The sequence below is a fragment of the Bidens hawaiensis genome, unplaced genomic scaffold (assembly GCF_021521415.1).
Source record: "Bidens hawaiensis isolate Kalapana, Puna unplaced genomic scaffold, B.hawaiensis_p1.1 tig00006555_1, whole genome shotgun sequence".
Classification (NCBI taxonomy): Eukaryota; Viridiplantae; Streptophyta; class Magnoliopsida; order Asterales; family Asteraceae; genus Bidens; species Bidens hawaiensis.
This window is the reverse complement of record NW_027491442.1, coordinates 137,566-148,194: the sequence shown is the minus strand read 5'-3', so window position 1 is coordinate 148,194 and position 10,629 is coordinate 137,566. Positions and strand designations below refer to the sequence as shown.

Here is a 10,629-nt window from a genome sequence, read left to right as displayed (position 1 = left end):
CCTAATTGATAACTAATTATTATTATTATTATTATTATTATTATTATTATTATTATAACGATCAACGCATGAAACCCAGCTACCAGGGATAACCCGATGGCAAAATCCGTGATCGCAAACAACATTGGATAGCCCAAACCCATCATCTTCTGTTTCTATGAAAACTTGCCGCCCGAAGACCACCTATGATAAAATTCAGTTGGGATCAAATTCAAACTTGAAACCTTACAGCCTGTAGCACAAATATCCGCTTCCCACTCAATACCAGTTAAGCTAAAACTTATTGATAACAAATATGCTATCAGATATTAACATTTGAAGATGTTAAAATGTTTGTGAAACACCAACCCAACACCCCCCAAGTGCTCCAACACGTGGTTACAAAACACTAACCCACCACTTTATTGACTTGACCATTACCCTGGCCCTGCACATGCTATGTACTCTGCAACCCATGGTTATGAGTAAACCCCATTAAATATATAAACAAAATAAATAAATAATAATATAATTAATAGCTTGTTTATCCTTCCAACAAGCCCATATATTTATGTCATTCCACAAAATAAGCAGGATACACGTGACTTGACTTTCTACATTTAATCACAAAATTTCACACCCAAAATTAATCACACTCACACTTCACACACCACACTTACACCGTAAAATCTTTTAAACCAAAATTAATTAATCAAATTAGCGTAACAACTCAAAGTTAGATCTTATTATTATTATTATTATTATTATTATTATTATTATTAGTTTGGTCACTGCATCCACCTTCTAAGATCAGTAGTCGAACACGGCGACACCTCGCCACCCGCGAAACTCTCTGTATAACACGACGAATAATCAGACTGTTGCTCCACACCATTCACACTACTAAAACTCGGACTCCTCAAACTCGGCTGCTTATATGCACTATGCGGGTCAGGAACCGGGAACGATAGCCTTTTCTTGGCTAACCCGGGTCTATCTCGGTCAGGGGTCGAAGGTCTTTGTCTTGGTGCACTTTGAGACCTCACCCGAGCCTTGGCTGACTCGGTTGCAGCCATGTAGTTAGGCATTGACCCACCACTAGTCGAACCTCTGGGACGTTGTTGTGCAACAGAGTTGAAACTGTAGTTTGACTTTAAACTCGGGCTTTGACTTGGATAACTGTAATGTGGGCTGGTGGACCGGACTTGAACGGGTCGTGTTTTGGATGGTGAAGGCGTTACCGGGCCCGGGGCTCTATGGTTGTATTGGTAGCTTGATTTTCTTATATGGTTAGGTGGTAGGTATGAGTAAGGTTGAGAGGTGTCAACTTCGACTGTTTTGATGCGGTCTCTTTGATCGGTTGAGGCTCGAGACATTGGTCGGTTTGGTCCCATCCATCTGTCTAGCCATTGGTGTCTGTCTCCAAGACTGAGCTCGCTATCACTCCCCATCGATGGGTTCCTACGGTTTCTCCTCGTCTTTTCATGACACAGTATGAGAAAAATAAGGTACAAGTTATTGCGTAATACAACAAATAAATATGCCAGGTAAAATCTCACTAATAGTAAACCTATTGGGTGGGTCCCTCTGAGACCCTTGACTCCAAAAACTTTTTTATATACAAAAAGTTTAAATTTTTTACCTCTTGAGAGAAAGCTTGCAATAATGTCTTCTCGCGTCTAGCGGCTCTGCTCTGAAGCATGGCTTTGACTTCCTCAATCGTGTGTGGTCGTTCATCCCAGTCGTCAGCAATGCTACTTCCGTCACGTGACTAAAAGTTACAAAATCAAACGATATTTATTTAAGACATACGTAAACAGATATATATGTGATATAGGTATAGATGTTTAAGGTTATTAATTAATAAGGTACCATGGATCGTCGGTCGGATATATCTTGATGGTAACGATGACCCCAGACGCTATTAGTGTCGCTAAATGTGGATTTTCGACTACTTAGATCAGACTGCCTCATGCGCTGATCAAGAACACGCGCCTGGACTCTAACCAAAGCTTGCATGCATTGAAGTGTCATTTTTGCTTGTTTTCTCACATTGTGACCTCTCACCAATGCTTGCAACTTTACCAATGCTTTGAGTGCCCTAAGAGCTCTTCTTGCCTAGAAAAAAATAACATTTTGATACAAATTATAAACAAATTTGTATTTTCTTTGTTTATGTACCCATGATAACAATCCATGTTTAAAATTAAGTTTAAAACTTTGGTACATGTTACATTTTCCCAAAAGGAGATTGTGGCCTTGTGGGTGCATGTGGGCTTGCTGCATTCATAGGCATCTTCCCATGTGCATTCATCCTAAACCAAACTAATTTGATGAAGCTTTTTATTATGACTTTTTGCATTTACAAAAGCATTGCCTCCCTTTTCTCCTTGTTATACCAACTCATGTCTAATGTATATACATTACATGTACATATAGCGGTTGGTTTCCGTATCTAAACCTTTCTATAAAAAGCGTAGGAACCCAACGACATGTGTACGCGTGTGGTTTTTATTGAAGAGGAAGTATCTGCGTGCATTTAGTTATGCACATTTCTAGCGCACACATTTCACGAATCATGTAATGCACATTCAAAATTCATTACAAACGTGACTACAAATCTGCGTAGTGTAAAGAACGCAATATTTATCGAAAAATAAGTTACACGTTCACTATTATACTTATATAGATATAACAAATTTATCGATGTTATAACAAAACAACAGCCATACCCAATAAAATTCTCACCAATATTAAAACTATTAGGAGGTTATTGGATATAATAAATAAATATTGTAGTATAAAAAAGTTATTCAAGTTTAAGAAATGTAAATAAAAAAATTCAACAAAAGTGTAGTTCCTCTTTACCCTAGTATATTCCAATTAATTACATAATAACTATTAAATTAAATTGATAATAATATAAAATTTAATGTTTCTTAAATCCTCAATGTGACGTTTTAACATCCAATTAATTAACCTTAAATATTTGATGGTATAGATCAAACAGTCAAATCACTACAGGAAACCATGTGCTCAACAAAATAGTGCACATAAAAATCCTCTAACCCGAACATCCTAAAATTCAGATATCCGAATTTTCATGGATTAAGACAAACATTTCAAAAATTTCAGTTATTTTAGATATCCGATTCAACCCGTCAAATCAAATCAATACAGGAAACTATGTGCTGATGTGCATTAAAATCCGAATCCGAATTATTCGAAATCAACCCAGAATTTCCCAAAATTTAGAAATCCAAAATTTTTATTGCTATTTACGCCACACATTTATTTTTTTTCCAGATATTTCGGATATCCTAACCAGTGCAATCACTCACCAGATAACCTCTGAAAGCCGTCTGAATAATAACAGCCGCGTAATCCTCCCTCGAATAATAACTACTCGCCGGTTTTGTCTCCGTCACCGTCGCCGGAGCAGCTTGTACCGTTGCATTCTCCGGCACGGCGGCGGTGGGTTTTCGAAACAGCCACCGTCTTTTATCCCGTTTCTGGAATAATAATTGAGAAAAGAAAGAATTAGTAAATTTGTTGAAAGATGAAGGGGTGAAATTGAACTGAATAATAATAATAATAATAATTAGAAACCTTGTCGTCTTGTTGTTGGTCGTCAAGGTGGTTATGATGTTGATTAATGTTGTTGTTGTTGTTTTTGTCGGAGTGTTTGGTTGGAGATCGGAAGGCTCTTTTAACCGCGGTGAGCCATGAAGATGCACTTGCTTTCTTCTTCTTTTCCATTGATGATGAAATGAGTTACAAAGGTGCGAATATTATTATTATTAATGTATAATATCAGGATGCATTTACAGTTTGTAAAGAAATAAGTGTGTGTGTGTGTGTGAGAGAGAGATATATATATATAATACAGGCAAATTATAGAATGAAAACCCACTTCAGTTGTGAAAACCCTATGTAATATCGTTTTTTTTGTTACATGTAATATGTGTTGTAACATTTAATACAAAATATCGAAACATCAAAAAGAATGTTTTGCTATTTTTTTTTAACATTTTTTAACTAATTTTTATATATGTTTTTAGAAGAGAGAAAAAATTATATTTATATTTTTTATTCACTTTAATTGTGAACCATAAGATTTAAACTTTAATTAAACAATGTGATTGAGAATGAGTTTTTAGAGTTTTCACAACTTAAGTGAATTTTCATTTTAACCTTACCCATATAATATATAATTATATATGATGGTGTATTGGTGTGGGCTAAATTCACCTAACAGGAAAAAGAATGACTTTTAGCTATATAATATAAAAGAGAGATTCATACATTTATGACACAACAGTTGTAAACTAGTGGAATCTGTATCTTCCTACGCAAGATAGGAACGAAATATGTGCTTAGTTTGAGCTGTACTTGGATGTTTAAAAGATTTGTCTCGGGTCATCAGCTTCAGGATATGAACAAGATTATTTAACTCTAAGGGGTGTTTGGAATTGCTTATTTTCACCAACTTATTAACCATTGATTGTTTTTGGTGTGAGATAAAAAAGTTAATAAGTTACACTTTTATAACTTATTAAGTTATTGAAAAGTTATAATGAGTTTTCATAAGTAATCCCAAACACCCTCTTAGTCTGTCTTTCTTTTTTTTTTGATTTTTTTTAACCGGTATCTAATCGATTAAATAAAATTAGGGGTGAACAACCATCAATTATCGGTTTTGGAGAATCGATAATGATATCAGTTCGATTATTTAGATTAGTATGCCAATTTTCAATTTTGTTGAGTTAATTTCTGTTAATAACCAAAACTAAACTTATGCAAAAAATTTTTGCTTAGAAATACATAAAATAGAGGTAAAAATGCACATAAAAATATGAACAATTCAATCCAGTTTTTGTTAATTCGGTTAATTGTGAGTGCACAAAAATATCCGTAACCAGTTTTCGGTTAATTCGGTTTTTAATTAATTTCGGTTTAGTTTCATCGATTTTCGGTTCGGCTTCAGTTAATGGTTTGGTTATTATTCCTATAGGATTTGAACCATCGTTATTTTGATTAAGATAATACTCCTTATCACCCGAAATCCCGAATGTCCCCTTGGGACTCAATTTTTTGAAGTTTAAATGTTGGGAGAATGATAACACATATCACAAAAATAATTATTTTTTTGAGTTATATTGTGATAGTAAAATATGCATACTTACTTTTTAATCATTCTCTCTATAATATGGCCACATAGAGAAAATAACAATATATTTTGATATTATCTAAATATGATAACTATGTAACTAGTTTAATCTTCGTTCCTAAATAGAAACAAAGAATTGCATGTGGTAATCTCATACTTGTAAAAGTATGATCTCTTATCCTTGACTATCAGTAATGATTGTACTATGTAAAGCACTTGTAATGGTACAATTTTAATTTTTATAACAAGCTGGTGGGGGTCCTATACTCATATATGTGGTCCTGTTCTTACCATCATTCAAAGCTTTGATTCATGAGCTCCTCTTTTCATTAATGAGTAATGAATAAGGGACACAAAATGGCAAGCAAGATCTCATCATACTCTTTGTAATATCGGACTCCAAGAGTGCAAGTCACAAGTCGGTGAACTTTGGGGGGGTGCGATATTTAAAAGTCGGTCATAGCTAGTTATGTTTTCTGATTACAATATGTTTCCTAATTGCATTGAAATTAGTATTGGTAATGTTTTGGCTATCAAGTTAGAACTAGTCTGTATAAACCGAGTTATAGTTACACACTGTAATCAAGTTTTATCAAATTTCTATTTTGTTAATTCGTTCTTGATATTGATATCGATTCACCACATGACATACAACAAGTGAATCTTCAACTCGATTACAATAACCAAAGATCAAAGTACAACCAAAATCGATTAGTCCCTTTTTCGGGTAGGTTAGCATAACATCCATACATAAATATATACTAATCTTCATTTTTATTTTAATGTTTCAAAATCATGCAAAAGTGTTAGCTTAATTAAAACTTAAGGTGTAGCCACATTTTCCTTAGCAAGAGGAGCAATCTCTTCACCCTCAATTCCAGGCTCACTTCCTTCCACCCCTAAATTCAGAAGCACCTCTTCCCACTTCTTTGCAGGTTTCTAACCAAAACAAGTACCAATAAGTACATAACATAATTAATTTTTTTTTTATTTATTTTTATTTAGAGTAATTACTATCTACTAACCTTCCAAGAAAGTTCTTGAGCCATACAGTTTTGAATTATCTCTGCAAAAGCCGGGGTACCATAAACATTCAACGCCCTTGTAACGGTCGTTGCAATGGCAGTTACATCTACTGGATCAACTGTTTCACACTGCAAAAACCGGTTTCTTAAACTTAGGAAAAAATGTAATATAAAGTTTTAAACTACATAATATAAATACCTCAACGTTAAACGCTCCCATTTGAAATCCAGTATAGCCTTCTTTCACCGTGTCAACCAACCCTCCAGTCGAAGCAACAATAGGCACCTAAAGTTGAAAATTTATTTATTCCTGTGTGTCACAAGTTATATATATATTTAAAATATATACTTACACATCCGTAAGGCATTGCTTGCAACTGAATGAGACCACACGGCTCGAATCTACTAGGCACTATTATATAATCAGCTCCCGCTATAATCATATGAGCCAATTTCACATTAAACTTTGCGACTCCTCTCGCCTTAAGCGGATATTGTATCTCTAGTTCATCTAGTTGCTCCTCCATCGCCTTTTTCCCCGTCCCCTAAAACAAAACAAAAATAAATTAAGTTTAAAACAAAAAAAAGATTAATTAATAATAATGAAAGCTAGTAACTCACAAGAACTATTATCTGAACGTTCTCGTCTATGAATTCAGGGATGGCTGCAGCAAGAATGTCCGAACCCTTTTGTTCTTCAAGCCGACCTATAAATCCTATGACTGGAACGCTTTTATCCACAGGTAATCCTACTTCCGCTTGAAGGGCTTCTTTTATAAGTGGTTTTGCACTCATCACCTATGTTATATAAATTATATAAACAAATAATCATTATATAAACAACATTATGCAGCTAGTTGGTGTTCTTACGGTGGTGGAATCGAATTTGACACTAGTATATTTATCAGTCATGGGATTCCATTCCTGCACATCCATTCCGTTCACGAATTCCTTGGACGGTTGTTTTCCTGAGAATATTATCTAATTCCACTCCTTTGTCGGGACCAGAAACGAGTTCTTCTGCGTAGTAAGGGCTAACGGTTAAGATCTTGTCTGATTCCAATATTCCGGCTTTCATCCAGTTAATCTTTCTTCCCTTTACTGGTTTCTCATATCTGCAGTCATGCAAAATTAACAAATAAATAATATTTGTTTGTAAACTATAATATAATATATCAAAACACAACGACGATAAAACATTACCCGTCAATGAAATCAAAGGAGCCTTTGAACTCGTCGGGAAGATTGAGCAATGCAAAGTCGTCAAATGCGAATCTACCCTGGTAAGCTATGTTGTGTATACAGAAGGCAACCTGCGTTAAACCGATAAATTATTAAATTATATCAAACCGTGGTCCGTATTTTGTTTGACATTAGAATTAAGGGCTTACTTTAGCACTCTTATATAGTCCTCTTATTTGATACATGCTTTTCAAGTAGCATGGAAGAAGCGCGGTATGCCAATCATTAGCAATGAACACAACATCTTCCCCTGCACCGAATCAAAAGTTTTACATTATTTTCTATATTATTTGTAAGAGTGCACTGCGGTTTTTTTCATGTGGTTTGTCCAAATGTTCTGTTTTAGTTCCAATAGTTTCAAATTTGTGATTTTAGTCCATGTGGTTTCATATCATTTGCAATTAAACCCGACCCCACTAACACCGTTAAGTCTGGTCGTTAAACTCATCAGTGTGCCGGCAGGGGTGCAAATGAGGCGAGCTGCTTGCGAGCTACTCGAGATCGGCTCGTTAAAATGCTCGATCGGAGCCGAGCTTCATCGAGCCCGAGCTCCAGCCTAAAAATAAGCTCGTTTAATAAATGAGCCCGAGCCCGAGCTTCACTTATCGAGCTTGAGCCGGCTCGCGAGCCTAAACGAGCCTGCTATTTATATAATTTTTTTAAAATATATATTTAATAATTATTAATTAATATATATAACGTTATGAAAAAATAAATAAAAATAACTAAATAATATATATTATTTTATACATAAATTTATAATAGAAAAAAAATATATAAAATTAATTATAATTATATAAAAAATAAATGATTAAAATAGTAAACGAGCCGAGCTTGAGCTTCAAAATCCACGCACGAAATGAGCTCGAGCTTTCAAAATAGAGCTCGAAACGAGCCAAGCTCGAGCTCGAGCTCTGTGTAAGTTAAACGAGTTGAGCTCGAGCCTGGTCGAGCTTGAGCTCGGCTCGTCTCATTTGCACCCCTATGTGCCCACGTGAGAGGCAGTTTTGTCCTTTTTTTTCCCCAAATATACCAAAGCCCCTCACGTGAAGGGGCTTGCGAATTATGGTTGAGGTCTCTTTGGGGAGGAAAGGGACAAGACTACCCCTCACGTGAGGGGCACGCTGATGGGTTTAACTACTAGACTTAACTTGGTTAGTGGGGTCGGTTTTAATTGCAAATGAAATGAAACCACAAGGACTAAAATCACAAATTTGAAACTATTAGACTAAAATCACATATTTAAACAAACCACGGGGACATAAAACACATTTCACTCCATTTGTAATTTAAACGATCATATTGATATTCATAGTTTATAGTTCGTACCGTATGGCCCTGAGAAATATTCACTACTATTCAAATTCAACACCCTCGGGGCCTCCAAAGCCGCCTGAAATTCACACAAAATCAAGATTTTTACACGACTCGTTTTGTAAATTAAAACAAGTCACTTAGATCAAGATGATATTAAACCTGGCATAATAAGCTAAATCTAATCTGATTATCTTGGTAATCGGTTCCAGCAACCGGTCCATAAATCTTTGAAGCAGTCTTTCCCCAAACCTGAAAACACATAAATTTTTATTAAACATGTCTGGCTTAAAATGTACAAAGTGTAAATAACATCAATACCTTCTCAAGAAACAATGGGTGATCGACAAACACCCTGTCGACGCCTCGCTTATAGCAGTGGAAGAATCTCACCTTTTCGGTTTTGTCCCCAGCTTTGAGCTATTTATATGCATTTGCAATTTTGCATATTGTCAAAACTCTCGAAAAACTTTGATGAAATTAATATGCATAATTAGTAAATGTGTACCTCAATTTCTACTTCTGTATCCCAAGCATCCTTGTATTGATCATAACGCGGTGCAACTGTCATCACACGGTGCCCATTTGCCTATATGATTATGCAGAATTACATAACAAATGTTTAGGGAATATTAATTGCAGTTAAGGCTGTAAATGGATCGAATGTTCAGGGAATTGCTCGGAGGGAAGTTCGTTTATGTTTGTTCGTTTACAAAATGAGCGAAAATAAACAAGGATTTTCGTTTGATTAACTAAATGAACGAACACGAGCAGGGGCCATGTTCGTTAAATTGTGTTCGTGAATGTTCGATAATATGCTATTATAAGTTCGTTAATGTTTGTTCATTTAAGGATTTTAGTACTTTTTAATTACTTTTCTAATCTTATCATATATATTTAAGCAAAATCAGTAGCTATAAAACAAATATATATATATATATATATGAGCATTATATGATTAGCTTTTATGCAAAATTAATATATGAACATGAATGTTAAAAAAAACCAACACAAACATGGTAGCCGGATCGAACCCTTGATTAACCATTTTCGTTTAGTCAAATCAACCAAAACATTGTTTTTGTTCATTTACGTTCGTGAACCGTTTTCGAACAAGAAATTTCGTTCATTTAACTGTTCATGGACCATTCGCTTATCTAGTAAATGCTTAACAGACAAAAATGAACAAGGCCTTGTTCTGTTCGTTTACGGCCCTAATTTGCAGTCCCCTAAATTAACAACATAAAGACTGAAAAAACATAACCACATACAGCCATGGCAGGAGGGAGACCACCAACAACATCCCCAAGTCCACCGGTTTTGCTCCAGGGACCGACTTCGGCTGCAACGAATACCAAATTCATACCTAAACCACACACTATCAATTTTCTTGATTTCACATTTTCACATCTGTTTGTTTTAACCAAAGTCACGCTATGCACAAACCGAAGCCCTTCATGAACCGTCATCTGCGTTTTTCCAACTCTAAACGCCGTTGCTTTCGGTTCTCGCCTAGCGGATATTGCAGCCACTCCATTGTAGGAAACTGAGGCTCTTGACATGCAATTCAATGCAGCCACGGTCGCCATTTACGGCTGCTAGATAGATGAAAATTGACAAATGTCACATTCAAATAATTATTATCATAGCTTATGAATATAAATATATAATTCTCGTTAGTATTAATATTGATTGTTGCAACTTACAAATCCTTAACCTATACAAATCTTTATTAGACTCAAATTAGAAGAAAAACTATCTAAAACTAGGTTTGTAAGTACGACAGTTAACAAGTACTCAATGGCGAAGGTTGCTTAGAGCCTGGGGTGGCCCCGGCCCCCTGTTTTTTACGTAGAAGTGTAAATTTACTCGTTTTCGTTAGAAATTTTTTATAAGTAG

General features: G+C 35.2%; 1 protein-coding gene and 1 pseudogene across 2 annotated transcripts; both read right to left on the bottom strand.

Moving 5' to 3' along the window:
* Positions 1–535: 535 nt before the first annotated feature.
* On the bottom strand, positions 536–3,758 carry LOC143632896 (protein IQ-DOMAIN 17-like). The gene is made up of 5 exons (XM_077101308.1): positions 3,589–3,758; positions 3,321–3,491; positions 1,852–2,097; positions 1,622–1,750; positions 536–1,457 (listed from the first exon to the last, which is right to left on the bottom strand). The coding sequence occupies exons 1-5, from the start codon at positions 3,736–3,738 to the stop codon at positions 768–770; spliced, it is 1,386 nt and encodes a 461-aa protein (XP_076957423.1). The 5' UTR covers positions 3,739–3,758; the 3' UTR covers positions 536–767.
* A 2,167-nt stretch (positions 3,759–5,925) lies between these two features.
* On the bottom strand, positions 5,926–10,319 carry LOC143632895 (granule-bound starch synthase 1, chloroplastic/amyloplastic-like; annotated as a pseudogene). Its single transcript, XR_013153592.1, has 13 exons — positions 10,002–10,319; positions 9,239–9,319; positions 9,052–9,150; positions 8,893–8,982; positions 8,746–8,809; positions 7,566–7,666; positions 7,378–7,487; positions 7,045–7,289; positions 6,796–6,972; positions 6,528–6,719; positions 6,374–6,460; positions 6,175–6,303; positions 5,926–6,088 (listed from the first exon to the last, which is right to left on the bottom strand). The product of XR_013153592.1 is annotated as a granule-bound starch synthase 1, chloroplastic/amyloplastic-like (transcript).
* Between the last annotated feature and the right edge of the window lie 310 nt (positions 10,320–10,629).

Coding starts and splice junctions, on each gene's coding strand:
- LOC143632896 (XM_077101308.1), bottom strand. CDS start 3,738: ATGGAAAAGAAGAAGAAAGCAAGTGCATCTTCATGGCTCACCGCGGTT. Junction 2,098..3,320: donor CGGCTTTCAGAGGTTATCTG/GTGAGTGATTGC, acceptor ATTTTTTTCTAG/GCAAGAAGAGCTCTTAGGGC. Junction 1,751..1,851: donor TATCCGACCGACGATCCATG/GTACCTTATTAA, acceptor TGTAACTTTTAG/TCACGTGACGGAAGTAGCAT.